This window comes from Rhinoderma darwinii, chromosome 6 (genome assembly GCF_050947455.1).
Source record: "Rhinoderma darwinii isolate aRhiDar2 chromosome 6, aRhiDar2.hap1, whole genome shotgun sequence".
Taxonomy (NCBI): Eukaryota; Metazoa; Chordata; class Amphibia; order Anura; family Rhinodermatidae; genus Rhinoderma; species Rhinoderma darwinii.
This window is the reverse complement of record NC_134692.1, coordinates 62,506,237-62,525,246: the sequence shown is the minus strand read 5'-3', so window position 1 is coordinate 62,525,246 and position 19,010 is coordinate 62,506,237. Positions and strand designations below refer to the sequence as shown.

The 19,010-nt window shown below is 41.6% G+C and overlaps 1 protein-coding gene across 3 annotated transcripts in view; it reads left to right on the top strand.

The window, feature by feature from the left end:
- The window catches only part of METTL21A (methyltransferase 21A, HSPA lysine), an 85,392-nt gene extending 70,567 nt beyond the window's left edge, over positions 1–14,825 (top strand). For all 3 annotated transcript variants that reach the window (XM_075829883.1, XM_075829882.1, XM_075829881.1), the window contains one exon: positions 13,655–14,825. In XM_075829883.1, coding sequence (XP_075685998.1) covers positions 13,655–14,043 — 389 coding nt within the window. In that variant the 3' untranslated portion in view covers positions 14,044–14,825. The remainder of the gene's footprint in view (positions 1–13,654) is intronic.
- The last annotated feature ends 4,185 nt before the right edge of the window (positions 14,826–19,010 follow it).

The following is a 19,010-nucleotide window of genomic DNA, read 5'->3' as shown; positions in this document are numbered from 1 at the left end:
CAACTGGACTTTGGTTGTTTCATTTAAATACACTTTATTTTCAATATTCAAATATTGAAGAATATCTTTGCAAAGTATCTTTAATACATTTTGAATTTTTTCAACCTCTGATAATAGCTTTAAAAATATTAAACTCAGTTTGCCACTTAAATATCCAAAGAATTTTAGTCACATGACTATCTACAAATGGATTACCCTAAACTAAACATAGCTTTTTTGATTATGTTCAGATATAATGCTGTGCCCCTGGTTCAATGAGTGCTGACATGTTTATGTCGGCATCACTGTCCCTTGCACACGGCATTTGTTCCGTTCTGACACTTCCCTATTCATCATCCCACCAGTTATTCCCTGACCACGCTCCTTATCACCAAGCATGGATATCTTCCATGTTACTTTCTCTAACACAGACCCGTGATGCCTGTATTGGCACACGGACCTGATGCACGAGAAATACATTGGGTACGTCACAGCCAATCATTGGCCGCTACGTCACCATAAGGGACGTCACCTTAATGCATACCCTGTCTGCACTTATTCGCAGACAGGATGTGCAGCTATATCTGCAGTATACTAATCTGGATAAGTTTGCCGGGGGTTCTAAGTGGCACTCATTCTCGGCGCGACTGCTCACACAGCCGTGGCATGATTTTCATGCCCGGCGTGCGTTGCAGCCGCGGGGAGGAGAGATCTGTCACCTCTAACACACACCTCCCTCGATACGTCACAAGGGGGTGTGATAGGTGGGATGGGCTAGGGGAAATAATCGAGCATAAAAAGCAGGGAATCCCTCAGTACATTGACGGCACACGCCAGGGACAGGCGTTCTTTGTTTACCTCCTACCAGGAAGGATATAATCGTTGCCACTGCAAGATTGATCTAAAGGATTCCTTTTGCCACTGCAAACTTGCTCTAATTGAGCTTTTCCCTGTGCAAGAAATGACAGCTGAGCAGCACATTGAAAATAACTGCTGCTCTGATTTAACATGCTCTAAGTTATTGAGCATTCCTCTCTATCAAGATTGACAGCTACATTTTAAGCAGCAAGCCCTGACTTTGGACATCACTGCTTCAGCGACCTATCTCCCCTGAGGAATTGCCTGGTCAGCAGGAAACGCGTTGGGAGAATTACCTGTCGTTTTTCACCTTCCAAAGAGAGGATTCAATATTCTACTCTGGACACATTCACGTGGAAGACTACCAACCAGACACGGGGTAGGAGGGCAATTGCCCCATTGTTGTTTTTTACACTCTTTCCACATGTGATCCAAGAATCTAGCACCATTCACACTAGGAAACCATACAAAAGGTGGACTGATTTATTGCTGTTCATTGCTGTCAACAGGAAATCTTGACAATATTTTGATGGAAATCATTAAATATATATTTGCATGCAGTATTGGCAGATAGGATCCTCATGTTGTTTTACATGTTTGTTCATTTTTTACCTACATCAGTAAAAGTTATATTTTAGTACTCCGGATCTATTCTTTCTTTATTTTCGATACTACGGAGAAGCGAATTCACAATAATCCAGGTGGGGGATACACTACACCACGAATTATCTATTCAATTGACATAAGGATATGGCAAACTTCATTACAAACGCTATTAACACAGAGGCTTGGCTACACCAGGCCAAGGATGTTTTTTCAGAGAAAGAGTTCTCCCAAAAAAAATTCACACCATCTTTGAAATCAGCATTTTCCGAATTGTTAAAATGCTATAAAGAGCAAGCTACCTCCTGGTGGGAAGTACAATCGTTTGAAAATTATCTGAAAAGTAATATTGTCCCAAGAGGTTTGAGAATCTTGCTTACACCTGCAATTAGATTGCAGACTCCTGAATTAATGCACAAATGGGAAACTGAAGCAACTAACAGCTCCTTGAGACTAATTCAGATCTTACTGGATGAAGAAAAACGCATTCTGGACATTACTACAAAAAACTTGAAAGAACAGATCGAAGTTGTCCTTAAATTCAAATCCGAACCAGAATACACTGCGAAAGAATTGATGTTACAAAATACTTTTGAAAAATTTCAATTTAATCTCACAGAAAGAAAACACAACCAGTTCGTTCGGGATTTGCAAGATTTCAAGGACAACAAAATATATACATTTGAAGTAAAAAAAGGAAAATCCAGAATCGAAACAGATCAATCCTCATCTGATACAGACCATACAGACCAAGAATCAAACTATCAGAATTGGTCAAAAAACAACAGAGGAAGGAATCCCAGCCGTTTTGGAAGGAGCAGATACTCCCAGAGAGATAGAAACCCTCATAGACGATGGGACTTTGCGCAAAATTCGGGTATCTCCAACTTTGCAGGAGCAAGTCAAAACCTTGGACCAAATGCAGAAATTTCTCCTTTTTTAGACAGAGAGGAAGCGAGAACTCCTTACCAACTACGAAACAAACCAAACAACCGCAAATAAACAACAAAAAAGAGCTCACGGTCATTAATTTATCCGAAAGAGAACTTTCTGATATCGAGACCTCTGTTCTTACTAAAGGACTATCATTTGTACCAACAACAGGATTCGATACCTTTAATTGGGTGAAAGACATCAATCTGTTCACGAGAAAATTGAAATGGCACAAATTATTCATTTTAAAAGACAAAAAAGAATGCTCCGAGTTAGGGATTACACTCGAAGAATTACCGCATGCAAGAGACCTAGCTAACTTATTGGCCTCCAATGACAAACAAAGAGGGACAGGTCCATTCACCAATTGCAAACTTAAAAGCCAGAAAATGCCCCCAATAGGAGAGACGTCAGTTATTGACGTATTCCAGGATTTGGTCATCAATGACCTAATGAAGATCAATATACAAAAAAAGTTCACTAATCTAACCAGAAATGACAACAACGCATTAATTGCTTTAGCAAGGGATGATAAGATAGTGATTAAGTCATCAGATAAAGGGGGTAATGTGGTAATATTGGATAAAAGAAAATATATCGAAATGTGCCAAAATATTTTGAATGATCCCATCAGTTACGAGATCTTAACAGAAGATCCCACATCCAAATATAAAAGAGAGCTCTTTAAAATATTAAATGAAGCAATGAAAAACAACCTCATCAGTGAGCATGAATTCAAATTCATGATGATTGATAAGCCTAGGACCCCCACATTCTATGCTCTTCCCAAGATACACAAGGGTACTAATCCCTTGAAGGGGCGCCCTATAGTCTCTGGTATTTTGGGTTTGACACAGAATGTGGGGGTCTATTTGGATAGGGTCTTGAGAGGATTTGTGGAAACACTACCCTCCTACACAAGGGATACTATGGACCTGCTTTCCAAAATTGATGGTTTACCAACTGAACCAGGTACTGTTTTATGCAGTATAGATGTAGAAGCTCTATACTCATCCATCCCTCACGAAATGGGACTTAAAGCAGTACATCACTTCCTGGACACTAGAGGAATACATCATAGGGACCATAACGCGCTCACATTGAAATTATTGGAGTTTGTTCTAACTAAAAATTATTTCTTATTTAACGGACGAATGTACCACCAACTCAGGGGCACTGCAATGGGCAACTCATGTGCTCCTACATATGCCAACTTGTTCCTGGGTTGGTGGGAAGAAACCATTATATTCACTGACGAACGGTGTTTACAGAACCTTCCGATTTCAATGTGGGCGCGTTACATAGACGATATATTTGTCTTATGGACCGATCCACATGACATATTCAGAGAATTTGTTCAATCCATAAATCAGAACAACATAGGAATGAGATTTACTTTTGAAATTGGTCTGAATTCCCTACCCTTTTTGGATGTGCATATTTTTATAGATGGTGGGGGAAAAATAAAAACCTCAATCTATAGGAAACCTACAGCCAATAATAGTCTCCTGCGGTGGGAGAGTTACCATCCTCTACCACTTAAAAAAGGTATACCTAAGGGCCAATATCTTCGTCTTAGAAGAAATTGTTCTGACCCGCATGATTTTAAAGTAAAGGCCAGGGACCTTAAGGCTAGATTCATGGAGAGAGGTTACCCATCAAAAATTTTGAAAGAATCTTTTCAACATGCACACTCATCAAAAAGGGAGGAATTACTTATACCTAAAAAGAAAGTAACTAAACAACAACCTATACGACTAATAGGCACATTTGATATGGCAAACCATACAATCAGGAGTATATTAGACAAGCATTGGAGAATTCTCCAGATGGACACAGATCTTAGGGGGATAGTTACACCTAAAGCACAAGTTACCTATCGAAAAGGTAGAAGTATCGGGGACCAACTAATGCACAGCCATCTAGAAACCACAAAAAGTGAAGGCTGTTGGCTGGATCGTAAAATAAATGGATCCTTCAAATGTGGGCACTGTAAAGCGTGTACATTCATACTAATCACTAAAATGTTCAACAGTGCACACACAGGAATTTATTACCCGATTAAAAGCTTCTCAAATTGTAGTTCCAACAACGTGGTATATAAAATCACCTGCTCATGCCCCTTGGACTACATTGGAAAAACAACAAGAGAATTCAGAAAGAGAATTTTAGAACATATAGGTGACGTGCGCCATAAGAGAGATAAACCAGTTTCCCGTCATGTACACTTGAAACACAAAGGAGATCCAAATTGCCTTAAATTTATGGTAATTGAACAATTACGACCATCCATAAGGGGTGGAGATCTGGATAGAACTCTGTTACAAAGAGAATCCAAGTGGATTTTCAAACTAGGAACTATGGTACCAAATGGTTTAAATGAACAACTGGACTTTGGTTGTTTCATTTAAATACACTTTATTTTCAATATTCAAATATTGAAGAATATCTTTGCAAAGTATCTTTAATACATTTTGAATTTTTTCAACCTCTGATAATAGCTTTAAAAATATTAAACTCAGTTTGCCACTTAAATATCCAAAGAATTTTAGTCACATGACTATCTACAAATGGATTACCCTAAACTAAACATAGCTTTTTTGATTATGTTCAGATATAATGCTGTGCCCCTGGTTCAATGAGTGCTGACATGTTTATGTCGGCATCACTGTCCCTTGCACACGGCATTTGTTCCGTTCTGACACTTCCCTATTCATCATCCCACCAGTTATTCCCTGACCACGCTCCTTATCACCAAGCATGGATATCTTCCATGTTACTTTCTCTAACACAGACCCGTGATGCCTGTATTGGCACACGGACCTGATGCACGAGAAATACATTGGGTACGTCACAGCCAATCATTGGCCGCTACGTCACCATAAGGGACGTCACCTTAATGCATACCCTGTCTGCACTTATTCGCAGACAGGATGTGCAGCTATATCTGCAGTATACTAATCTGGATAAGTTTGCCGGGGGTTCTAAGTGGCACTCATTCTCGGCGCGACTGCTCACACAGCCGTGGCATGATTTTCATGCCCGGCGTGCGTTGCAGCCGCGGGGAGGAGAGATCTGTCACCTCTAACACACACCTCCCTCGATACGTCACAAGGGGGTGTGATAGGTGGGATGGGCTAGGGGAAATAATCGAGCATAAAAAGCAGGGAATCCCTCAGTACATTGACGGCACACGCCAGGGACAGGCGTTCTTTGTTTACCTCCTACCAGGAAGGATATAATCGTTGCCACTGCAAGATTGATCTAAAGGATTCCTTTTGCCACTGCAAACTTGCTCTAATTGAGCTTTTCCCTGTGCAAGAAATGACAGCTGAGCAGCACATTGAAAATAACTGCTGCTCTGATTTAACATGCTCTAAGTTATTGAGCATTCCTCTCTATCAAGATTGACAGCTACATTTTAAGCAGCAAGCCCTGACTTTGGACATCACTGCTTCAGCGACCTATCTCCCCTGAGGAATTGCCTGGTCAGCAGGAAACGCGTTGGGAGAATTACCTGTCGTTTTTCACCTTCCAAAGAGAGGATTCAATATTCTACTCTGGACACATTCACGTGGAAGACTACCAACCAGACACGGGGTAGGAGGGCAATTGCCCCATTGTTGTTTTTTACACTCTTTCCACATGTGATCCAAGAATCTAGCACCATTCACACTAGGAAACCATACAAAAGGTGGACTGATTTATTGCTGTTCATTGCTGTCAACAGGAAATCTTGACAATATTTTGATGGAAATCATTAAATATATATTTGCATGCAGTATTGGCAGATAGGATCCTCATGTTGTTTTACATGTTTGTTCATTTTTTACCTACATCAGTAAAAGTTATATTTTAGTACTCCGGATCTATTCTTTCTTTATTTTCGATACTACGGAGAAGCGAATTCACAATAATCCAGGTGGGGGATACACTACACCACGAATTATCTACTACCTAGGTAGTGTAACGTATTCCAACTGCCAGTGTGACGTCACAGTCACTCTGACAGTTAGTCTACGAGGACCAGCAGAAGCTGATCCTCATAGGCTTGCATACATGGCAGACCCGAGAGCCGTTGTCTGGCCCATCACAAGCATCAGCAGCCCCCACAATTGCATGGGGGCTGCTGATGTGCTACAAACCCTGTACATGCGGAGATCTCAATCGAGCCCCGCATGTAACGGGTTAATTGCCGAAATCAGCGGCAATGAGCCGCTGATCGGCAATAGTGGAGTGTCAGCTGTCAGGGACAGCTGACCTCCCGGTTCTCGATGCACACTGTCGCCGACACTGTCACAGACACTGTCATCGACAGAGTGCATCGCGAACGGCAGTGACGTCCTGTCACTCTGACAGGAAGTCTATCAGGAGGCTGAAGCTGATAGGCTTCTGTACATGGCAGACACGGAGGCCATTACTTGGCCTCCAATCGCCATCCTAGCTATCTGCAAACCTCACGATTTCTTCGTGAGGTCTGCCGATGAGCTAGAAACCCCTGAATGCGGTGATTGCAATCGATCACCGCAATCAAGGGGTTAATTGACAAAATCAGCGGAAATAAGCCGCTGATCGGCATACAGTGGAGTGTCAGCTGTCAGGGACAGCTGGCCTCCCGGTTCCCAGTGCACACTGTCGCCGACAGTGTGCACCGGGAACCACGCAGTAACTGTACGTCCCTGTGCCTTAAGACACTGGCCACATGGACGTACAGTTGCGTCCTGGTGCGCCTAAGGGATAATGTTGTTTACCACACTTGTTGATTTATATATTTGATGGTTTTTTTTCTACGTTTTTATGTGGATGTCATACTATTGTTATATACTATATGGGCAAATGTATTGGGACACACCTCTTAATCGTTGAATTCAGGTTTTTCATTCAGTCTTATTGCCACAGGTGTATAAAATCTATCACCTAGCCATGCAGTCTACCTTTACAAACATTTGCGAAAGACTGGGTCATTTTAAAGCACTCCGTGAATTCCAACTTGTGACTGTAATAGGATGTCATCAGTGCAACAAGTCGGTTTGTAAAATTGGAGCTTCATTAAAGAGGCTCTGTCACATAATAAGTGGCCTATATTGTACATAATGTGATTGGCGCTATAATGTAGATTACAGCAGTGTTTTTTATTTAGAAAAACGATCATTTTTTACGGAGTTATGACCTATATTAGCTTTATGCTAATGAGTTTCTCAATGGACAACTGGGCGTGTTTTACTATATGACCAAGTGGGCATTGTACAGAGGGGTGTATGACGCTGACCAATCAGCGTCATACACTTCTCTCCATTCATTTACACTGCAGATAGCGATATATCTATATCGCTATTTGCAGTCCCATAAACACAGTATAACGCTACTCATGTGTCATGATAATGAATATACATTACCTCCAGCCAGGACGTGACGTGTATTCATTCTCCTGACCACTTATGTAGCGTCTCTGTGATTTACAACACAGCACAGCGAGATCTCGCTGTGAATGACAGTTTACAGCGTAATCTCGCGAGACTACGCCTACTGTGTTGTAAATCAGAGACGCTACAGAAGTGGTCAGGAGATTGAATACACGTCACGTCCTGGCTGGAGGTAATGTATATTCATTGTCATGACACATGAGTAGCGTTATACTGTGTTTATGTGACTGCAAATAGCGATATAAATATATCGCTATCTGCAGTGTAAATGAATGGAGAGAAGTGTATGACGCTGATTGGTCAGCGTCATACACTCCTCTGTACAACGCCCACTTGGTCATATAGTAAAACACGCCCAGTTGTCCATTGAGAAACTCATTAGCATAAAGCTAATATAGGTGATAACTAATAAATGATAGTTTTTCTAAATAAAAAACACGCTGTAATCTAAATTACAGCGCCGATCATATTATGTACAATATAGACCACTTATAATGTGGTGAAAGAGCCTCTTTAACTCCTACACGACTGCCATACAGCTATATACGTTCCAACTGCCGATGCCCTGTGCAGTTGTCACATATGTAAACGTTGGCAGCCTGGAACGGGGGTTTAATGAGTTCAGTGCGCTGCTTCAGTGTGAGCAGCGCTGCACTCTCATGTCTGCTGGGTCTTTAAGACTGTAGATATCGCAACACAACACACAACCCCTGCAAAACCCCCTGCAGATAGCGCCACCTAATCACCCTCTAGGAGCGGAAACCCCACGGTCAGCGCTCTGGCTGCGGATTCCCCCCTAGAGGGAGCCCCTGACGTCTCAATATAAATAGTGCCATCCCCCTGTAAATAGCAACCCTCCCACTGTAGATGGCATCAAACCCCCTTTCCCCCTGTAGCGCCTCCTAAACTCCCACTAGGAGCAGAATTCCCGAAGTCAGATCGCTCTGTGCTGGGGATTCCGCTTCTAGAGAAAGCCCGTGACGTCACTGTCCACCGTCAGGGGCTCTCTCTAGGAATCCCTGGCCGACACTCTGACCGGTGATTCAGCTACTGGAGAATCCCCTGGCGTCACTATCCATATATGGACAGTGACGTCAAGGCTCTCTCTAGGAGCGGAATCCCCGGCCGACATTCTGACAGGGGATTCCGCTACTGGAGAAGCCCCTGGCGTCACTATCCATATATGGACAGTGACGTCCGGGGCTACTCCTGGAGCGGAATCCCCGGCCACAGCACTGTCGACGCTCAGGCAGTGGATTCCGCTTTTAGAGTTAGCCCCTGACGTCACTGTCCAAATATGGTGGCAAAATACATCGGAAATCCGATGTATTGGAGTACAGGCTCATAGACTTTCTATTAAGTCCGTCCTCCGATACATTTATTTCCGGAAAAAGCCGAACAGAAACGAAGCGGCTGAGCGCTCACACGAGTGCTTCAACTGCTTCGTTTTAGCGATTGGTGGGGGTCTCCGTGCTCGGACCCCCACCAATCCAAACTTCTGACATGTCACTATGACATGTCAGAAGTTTGTTTAAACATTTAAACTTTAAAAGAGCTAAACCTATTTAGCTTTGAAAAGAGACGACTAAGGGGGGACATGATTAACTTATATAAATATATGAATAGCCCATACAAGAAATATAGTGAAAACCTGTTCCATGTAAAACCCCCTCAAAAGACTAGGGGGCACTCCCTCAATCTTGAGAAAAAAAGGTTCAATCTCCAGAGCCGACAAGCGTTCTTTAATGTGGGAACGGTGAATCTGGAATAGCGTACCGCAGGAGCTGGTCACAGCAGGACCAGTAGAAAAGGCTTCGATAATTTCCTAGAACAATAAACATCAGCTCCTACGTCAATGTGTAGAATTCTTGTTTGAATGTTGGTCCAGTCGGATTAAACCTTCCTCAGGATCAATAGGGGTAAAACAAAGTTCTATAATTTCTCCCATCCCTTCTCTTTCTCCCATCTCTTGGTTGAACTTGATGGACATATGTCTTTTTTCGACCGTACTATGTAACTATGGCATTGGTTTCCATGGTCGAACAGCTGCCTGCAAGCCTTAGATAACGAAGCACAATTCCAAGCGTCAGATGGATTGGTGTAAAGCACACCGCCACTGGACTCTGGAGCAGTGGAAACGTTTTCTGTGGAGTGACTAATCTCTCTCCTCTATCTGGCGGTCTGATGGACCAGTCTGGATTTGGCGAATGCCAGGAGAACATTACCTGCCTGACTACATTGTGCCAATTGTAAAGTTTGGTGCAGGAGGGATAATGCTATGGGGTTGTTTTTTCAGGGGTTGGCCTAGGCCCCTTCATTCCAGTGAAGGGAATTTTTAATGTTGCAGCATACTGAGACATTTTGTACAATTGTATGCCTCTGACTTCGTAGGAACAGTTTGGCGAAGGATCTTTTCCGTTCCAGCTTGACTCTGCCCCAATGCACAAAGCAAGATCTGTAAAGGCATGGTTGGGTGAGTTTAGTGTGGAAGAACTTGACAGGCCCACACAGAGCCCTTACCTCAACCCCATTGAACAGCTTTGGGATGAACTAGACCGGAGATCGCGAGCCAGGCCCTCTCATCCTACATCAGTGTCTGACCTCACAAATGCTATTCTGGATGAATGGGAAAAAATTCCCACAGACACACTCCAAAATCTTGTAGAAAGCCTTCCCAGAAGAGTGGAAGCTGCTTTAGCTGCAATGGGGGGACCAACTTCATATTAATGTCTATGGATTCAGAATAGGATGTCATAAAAGCTTCTGTAGGTGTATTATGTAGGCATCCCAATACTTTTGTCCATATAGTGTATTTTGTAAGAACATTGCACTTTATTGGATTAGCACTTTAGGTATTGATTTCATATATGGACCATGATGTCAGGGGCTACTCCTGGAGCGGAATCCCCGCTCTGGCAGGGAATTCTGCTTTTAGAGTTAACCCCTTACATCACTGTTCATATATGGACAGAGACATCAGGGGCTTCCTGTAGGAGCGGAATCTTCGGCCAGAGAGATTCCGCTCCTACAGGGAGCTACAGTGGTGCTATATACAGGATGAGGATACCCTTTACGGGGGAGGGGGGATATTGCTAAATACAGGGGGGATGTTGCTATCTACAGGGGGTGGCGCTATTTACAGGGGGTGTGGTGCGATCTACAGGGGGTGCTATATACAGGGAGTGTGGCACTATCTACATGGGTACTGTGGCATTATATTACCACTATTTACAGGGGACACTGGCGCTTTCTACATGTGCACTGTGTGTGGCACTATGTGGGCATTATCTACAGAGAGAACTGTAGCACTATGTGGGCACTGTGGCAATATTTACAGTGGGCACTATCTATGTGGGCACTGCCACTATCTATGTGGGCAATGTGGGACTATCTACAGTGGTGTTGCCTCACTATCTACATGGGCACTGTGGTGTTTTCATGGGGTTGGGACCAAAAACCCTAACGAATGAAATTCATCAATTTTTTTAATGTCCATGAAAAACGGATGGCAAATACCAATTAAAAATGGTCAGACGGCCGGGAAATGGATTCAAATTTTGAGACACGTTGATGCAAAACAGCCATGAAAAACTGACAGTTGATTAGTTGTTGACTGACATTTTTTTTCACAGTCGTGTGTACAGTGAAGGAAATAAGTATTTGATCCCTTGCTGATTTTGTAAGTTTGCCCACTGTCAAAGACATGAACAGTCTAGAATTTTTAGGCTAGGTTAATTTTACCAGTGAGAGATAGATTATATATTAAAAAAAAACAACAGAAAATCACATAGTCAAAATTATATATATTTATTTGCATTGTGCACTGAGAAATAAGTATTTGATCCCCTACCAACCATTAAGAGTTCAGCCTCCTCCAGACCAGTTACACGCTCCAAATCAACTTGGTGCCTGCATTAAAGACAGCTGTCTTAAATGGTCACCTGTATAAAAGACTCCTGTCCACAGACTCAATTAATCAGTCTGACTCTAACCTCTACAACATGGGCAAGACCAAAGAGCTTTCTAAGGATGTCAGGGACAAGATCATAGACCTGCTTAAGGCTGGAATGGGCTACAAAACCATAAGTAAGACGCTGGGTGAGAAGGAGACAACTGTTGATGCAATAGTAAGAAAATGGAAGACATACAAAATGACTGTCAATCGACATCGATCTGGGGCTCCATGCAAAATCTCACCTCGTGGGGTATCCTTGATCCTGAGGAAGGTGAGAGCTCAGCCGAAAACTACACAGGGGGAACTTGTTAATGATCTCAAGGCAGCTGGGACCACAGTCACCAAGAAAACCATTGGTAACACATTACGCCGTAATGGATTAAAATCCTGCTGTGCCCGCAAGGTCCCCCTGCTCACGAAGGCACATGTACAGGCCCATCTGAAGTTTGCAAATGAACATCTGGATGATTCTGAGAGTGATTGGGAGAAGGTGCTGTGGTCAGATGAGACTAAAATTTAGCTCTTTGGCATTAACTCAACTCGCCGTGTTTGGAGGAAGAGAAATGCTGCCTATGACCCAAAGAACACCGTCCCCACTGTCAATCATGGAGGTGGAAACATTATGTTTTGGGGGTGTTTCTCTGCTAAGGGCACAGGACTACTTCACCACATCAATGGGAGAATGGATGGAGTCATGTACCGTCAAATCCTGAGTGACAACCTCCTTCCCTCCACCAGGACATTAAAAATGGCTCGTGTCTGGGTCTTCCAGCACGACAATGACCCGAAACATACAGCCAAGGCAACAAATAGTGGCTCAAAAAGAAGCACATTAAGGTCATGGAGTGGCCTAGCCAGTCTCCAGACCTTAATCCCATCTAAAACTTATGGAGGGAGCTGAAAATCCGAGTTGCCAAGCGACAGCCTCAAAATCTTAATGATTTACAGATGATCTGCAGAGGAGTGGGCCAAAATTCCATCTAACATGTGTGCAAACCTCATCATCAACTACAAAAAAACGTCTGACTGCTGTGCTTGCCAACAAGGGTTTTGCCGCCAAGTATTAAGTCTTGTTTGCCAAAGGGATCAAATACTTATTTCTCTGTGCAAAATGCAAATAAATATATATAATTTTGACAATGTGATTTTCTGTTTGTTTTTTTTTTATATAATCTATCTCTCACTGGTAAAATTAACCTAGCCTAAAAATTCTAGACTGTTCATGTCTTTGACAGTGGGCAAACTTACAAAATCAGCAAGGGATCAAATATTTATTTCCTTCACTGTATATAGCCCTCTTCACTCTCCCCCTCACAACGATCCAGGGTGACACAGAGACGTGGACTAATTGTTACAGAGCTCTACAGTGGATGGATGGATGGATAGATAGATTAGATAGATATAAAAAAATAACAAACAAGTTTTGTTTTTTTAATTTTTAGTGATTTGTCTGCTCATAATAAAAATTAAAAACTCTGAATTAATTAAACTAATCTAGAAAATGAAAGCCTCATAAGTCTTGTAAAAAAAAAAAAGTTTTTTTTTTTTTGTAATATTCAAAGCAGTTCCAAAGATATTATCGTTTAAAGAAGTGCATATAAAAAATTGAAAATTTGACCTGGACACAGGGGCATCAATGACCCTTGGTAATGAAAGGGTTAAGTACTGGCTTTTAAGTGTTTTTATTTTCTAAATAAAGTTTGGTGATTGGATTGTATTTGAGTGTGCACAGAGAATTCATGTGTACTTTCTCTCTGCTGACATTGATTGTGAATCACCCTGTTTTTTGTCTTCATTTAGCAGTTTAATTTTATTCATTGCTTTATGTTAAAACATTTTCTAACAATTCACATAATCACCGTTGCAGAATTTGATCAACCATGTTTTTTATTTCCTTCTCTAGGTGCTAATGTTACTGTGACTGATCGAGACTTGGCAATGGAATTTCTCAAATCAAATGTTCATGATAATCTTCCCAAAGAACTAGAGCACAGAATGTCTGTGAAACCATTAAACTGGGGAATCGGACTTGAGCATTTTTCTCATTTTGATGTAATCCTTGGAGCAGATATAATTTATCTTGAAGAAACATTCCACGACCTTTTAAAGACTTTAATCCACCTGTGTTCAGATCACACTGTGATCTTGTTGTCATGTAGACTCCGATACCAACGTGACCACGACTTTCTTGCTATGATGAGAAACCATTTTACTGTGGATCAAGTCACTTATGACAAAAATTTAGATGTCTTCATCTACAAGGCTCAGAAGGCTCAAAGAGAAGAATTTTGAAAGATAACAGGGATGCCAGAAAGATACTCTACTTCAGATGAAGATTCATATAGACTATTCCTTTTGTTTTCCGCCTCACAAAATCTTATTGTGTGTTTCCGCATACAGAAAAGTGAGAAAATGTAACACATTTTTCCTGCAGACAGATCAAATCTGGGTGTCACTCGCCAAATAATTAAACTTGAAGAGGACCTGTCACAAGATCATATAAGTTAAACTGGTTTACTGACCTGAATAGCGCTGTCTCCCTGATTCCAGCTCTTTTTTGGGGTTTCTTGGACCCCCCCTGTTCGACATATGGCCCACTGTTCTGTTTGCTCCTTATCTGCCAATTTGCTGTAGTTAGCCAACAGGTGAAACTAGCTTCCCTGCCTCTGATGCTGACCAATCAGCGTGAGGCAGTTTGATGGTAGTACTTTATAGCCAGTTTGTTAACTACAGCAAATTAGTATATAAGGAGTCAACACAACAGAGGGCCATATCTCTGGGGGGTTGGGGTCAAGGAAAAAAAAACAGCGTTGGACTCAGTAAATTAGTTGAACTTATATGACCTAGTGACAGATCCTCTTTGAATGAGTTCTCTAGGGATACAGAGCTTGACCTACCATGCCACATGCGACTCTTTGGCCATACGTCATTAAATAAGCTCTCACCTTCCGTTTTAACAAAAACTCACTAAGTGACAGTAGATGAAAATGTAAGACTTTTTTTTTTTAAATGTATATCATTAGCAGAACAAAATGATTTCCCTTAATATTAAAGGACAGATTTCGGCCTCCTTATTTTCCAATTCTCATGAGATTTTACCTGCACAATGAGATTTCCATCTACTCTGGGAGTCACCAAACGTTGGGGGGGGGGGGGGGTTTACTCTATACAGCATCTTAAAATGCAAAGTAGAACACTGTGCTCAGATCTGGCCTGGACTAGGGGTGAGTGAATCGACTCGCCAGTTTCACAGGTTTTTTGATTTGCTGGTCCATAGATTACAATGGGAGAATCGATTCCCCTATGTCTCTCCTTAATTCACAAAGAATCTCAAACTTAATGAATTAATTCACCAATGCATCCTAGAAGCTTTACTTTACTTCATACAGAATATTGTCATTTATCAGCCATGTTCTAGGATTTCCCTGTACGTTATGCAGCTGAGCTGGAGGAGACTGTTGCTTGTAAATGGTTAATCTGCTAGAGGAGGATAAAACCGCTGCTTGTAAATGCTTTAATTTGCTAGAAGAGGAGGATACAGCTGCTTGTAAATAGTTAATCTGAGTCCATCACTAGATACACAGAAAACCAGCAGCAGCCACACAATGAGAAGAAAGTGGAAGCTGAAAGTGACAGGATTTACATCCCTTCTATCTCCCTTGTGCTTTTTCTAGTGAGAGACCCTTCAGATTACCTAGCAGCCTCCTACTCCTCCACTAATTGCTCCATAATATACAGGAGAGCCTTCTTACATTTGCTGCTAATAGATCAACATGTAGCATGAAGTAAGATAACAGCAGAGATCTTCACTGTGTACACAGCTGCACACTCAGTCGTCCCCCCCTCACAGTGGACTCTCCCAGATCAGAAGCAGGAAGTCTAACAGAGAAGTCAATCTGGTAAGATTTGAACTACTCACCACTCACTGCCTGTGAAGAGTGACTTCAGCTGATGTATGCTCTGACCAGTTTTTGTCTCTAAATTAGAAAAGATTATTTGAGGTTTCCAAAGCAGTAATGGTACCTCTTTAAATCGCATAATCTCCACCTAACCCATCCCTTTTCTCCTTTTCTCTTCTCTCTATTTTATTCCGCTCTACATTCTTTCCTTCCCATTGTCTAACTCGTATTGGTCTTCCCTTGACAATGGGGTTTTAGGTTTTTACTATGGGTCAGGTGGATTCACTAGATGCTTATATTGATACCTAACCTTAATAGAATTGTGCCTTTATTGATGTCTTCACCTTGCTACTTTGCTTGTACATACTATGATTTTGAGAATTGATGTTTGCTTGTACTTCTCTTTAGTAAAAAAAAAAAATTAAACAATAAGCGCTCTAAATTCAATGAGATAAACCATCAGTCATGCAAATCATTTAAAGATTTTGATGTGACTGCACATGTTTGTCATGTTATAAACACAGCAATATAAATCGCTCAACAAAAAACACATTCTAAATATATACAAAGCACTTGCAATTGACTACAAACTCGTATGTGTTCCTATTCTTTAGCATTATAAACATTGACACATTTTTTGACAATGGTGAAGCAAAAGTTATTGATTATTTCAGTATTCCAAGTAAATTGCATATAATCGGTTGGTTTCTTTTAACCCCTTCCCGCATTTGGGCGTAACTGTACGTCCAAATTCTGAGTGAGTTCCCGCATTTGGGCGTACAGTTACGCCCTGCAGATAAAGCGAGCACAGGAGCTGTGCGCGCTTTATCTTCAGCGGCTGTCAGCTGTTATACACAGCTGACATGCCGCTGCGATGGCTGTTACCGCCGATCGCAGCCATTTAACCCCTTCAATGCGGCTGTCAATGACGTCTGCCGCATTGAAGTGGTTGACAGAGGGAGGGAGCTCCCTCTGTAACCCCCGGGGCCCCCCGCGATGGATTGCGGGTGGCGATTGTTGCTATGGCAACCAGGAAGCCGTTACTAGGCTTCCTGGTTGCCCAGGTACGGAAGCCTATTAGGTCCTGCCCGAGGCAGGACCTAATACGCTAACTGTCAAATGAAGAATGACAGTTACAATCCACTGCACTACATAAGTAGTGCAGTGTATCGTACCGGGGATCAGAAGACCAGATCTTCATGTCCCCAGGTCAGTGTAAAAGAAAAAGAAAAAAATGTGAAAGAAAAATAAATAAATAAAAGTTAATAAATAATAAAAACAACACTTGCCCTGTTTCCCTGATCAACTCCTTTATTATTAGAAAAAAAATGAAAATATGAAAAAAAACTATACATAATAGGTATCGCCACGTTCGGAACGGCCTGATCTATAAAAATATCACATTATTTTTACCGCACGGTGAACACCGTAAAAATTTTTAATAAAAAACAATGACCGCATTTTCTTTTTTGGTCATCTTGTCTCAAAAAAAAATGTAATAAAAAGTGATCAAAAAGTTGCAAGTGACGCATAATGGTACCAATAGAAACTACAGTTCGTCACGCATAAAACAAGCCGTCCCGCAGCGATATAAACTAAAAAATAAAAAAGTTCTGGCTGTCAGAAAATGGCGACACTAAAACATGATTTTTTTAGAAAAGAGTATTTTTACTGTGGGAACGCAGTGAAACGTAAAAAAACGATATCAATTTGGTGTCGCTGTAATCGTATCGACCCACAGAATCAAGTTAACATGTTGTTTATACTGCACGGTGAACACTGTAAAAAAAAAAAGAAAGAAAGAAACGTGCTGGAATGGCTGTTTTTTGGTTTCCTCATCTCCCAAAAAATGGAATAAATAGTGATAAAAAAATCGCATGTACCCCAAAATGGAACCAATAAAAATTACAGCTCGTTCCACAAAAACAAGCCCTCACATTGCTCCGTCACCGGAAAAATAACACGTTATGACTCTCAAAACGCAATGATGCAAAATTATTCTAAATGACGGCCCAGACTAATTTTTAGGTCCAGTAGAATTTCACTAAATACCCCACATTGTCATTTGCTGGACCTCACAGGTGGACCCTGTAGATGCAGCGGAGATGAGGAAACTTTAGGGCCTTGTGCGGCTTATAGGGCTAGTGAAGAAGTCAAATATAAGGCAACACTGGAGCGCAGATATTTCGTATAATACCCAATAAACCCGGCCTGTGTATAAAGGATTGGTTCAAAGCGACCACACCAATCCATGGATTATTCATTCACCCCATTATTACATCATCCTATTATGACCTGATGTACTCCGCCCAGCTTACATATGCCCTGATGTACTCCGCACAGCTTACATATACCCTGATGTACTCCGCACAGCTTACATATAAAAACCTATAGGGTTGAGGGTTCAATTAACACATAACAATGTGGTATGGAGAAAAATACAAGCTTTATTCACAAAAAATATATAACAATGTAGATTAAAAGATGAGTCATGCAGAGCATAGACAAGGCGTCGCTCATTGCAGGATGGGTGTATACACACACTATGTAATGCATGAGTATAGAAAAATGAATAAATAAATGAAGTAATGGTACAAACTAATTTATATCAACAGTTGAACCCAAACTGAAGCGATTGCTGATAATACATAAGATAAGGTAGCCATGCCTGGAAGCATTCAGCCTGGGAACATGGAAAATAGCTGTTTACATACCCATATGAGGAAACCTGCTGGAGAGAGACGCCAGACCCGACGCGCGTTTCGGCGGAAATGCCTTCGTCCGGGGGTGGCGTCTCTCCAATGGGACTCGACATTAAAAGAAACAAGCAGCCAATCGGACACCAAGAGGGCGTTACCATCCACGGTCATGTGTGTACTGATAACAGCGTCACACGACAGGTGTGGATGTGGCCAGAGGCGTGTCTCCGGCCGAGCGTCATCGAGGAGGGCGGGGGTCAACGACGTCTGACATCGTCAACACACGCCCACCGAGATGCAGACGCCCGAACCGCAACACAATCCAGCCACTCCCCCCGGCGTGAGCGCACAGTCACCATGCCTGAATATCAGGTACGTACAGATGGAGATATATCCGACAAATTGAATAGTGAGGAGAACTATTTGGACCGGATGATTATTCAAATGCATATATATCTTATAACAAATGCCATAGTTTTCTTTACACATTGTGTGCATATAAAAATATAATGAAAGTAATAATAAAAGTAAAAATAAAAATCAATATAAAAATAAAAGTAATAATGACGTGGCAAATAAATACATAAAATACGAATTAATAAATACAGTGGTAAACTTATCCTGTGTATGAAAAATATAATATATTAAAAAGAAATGAGTG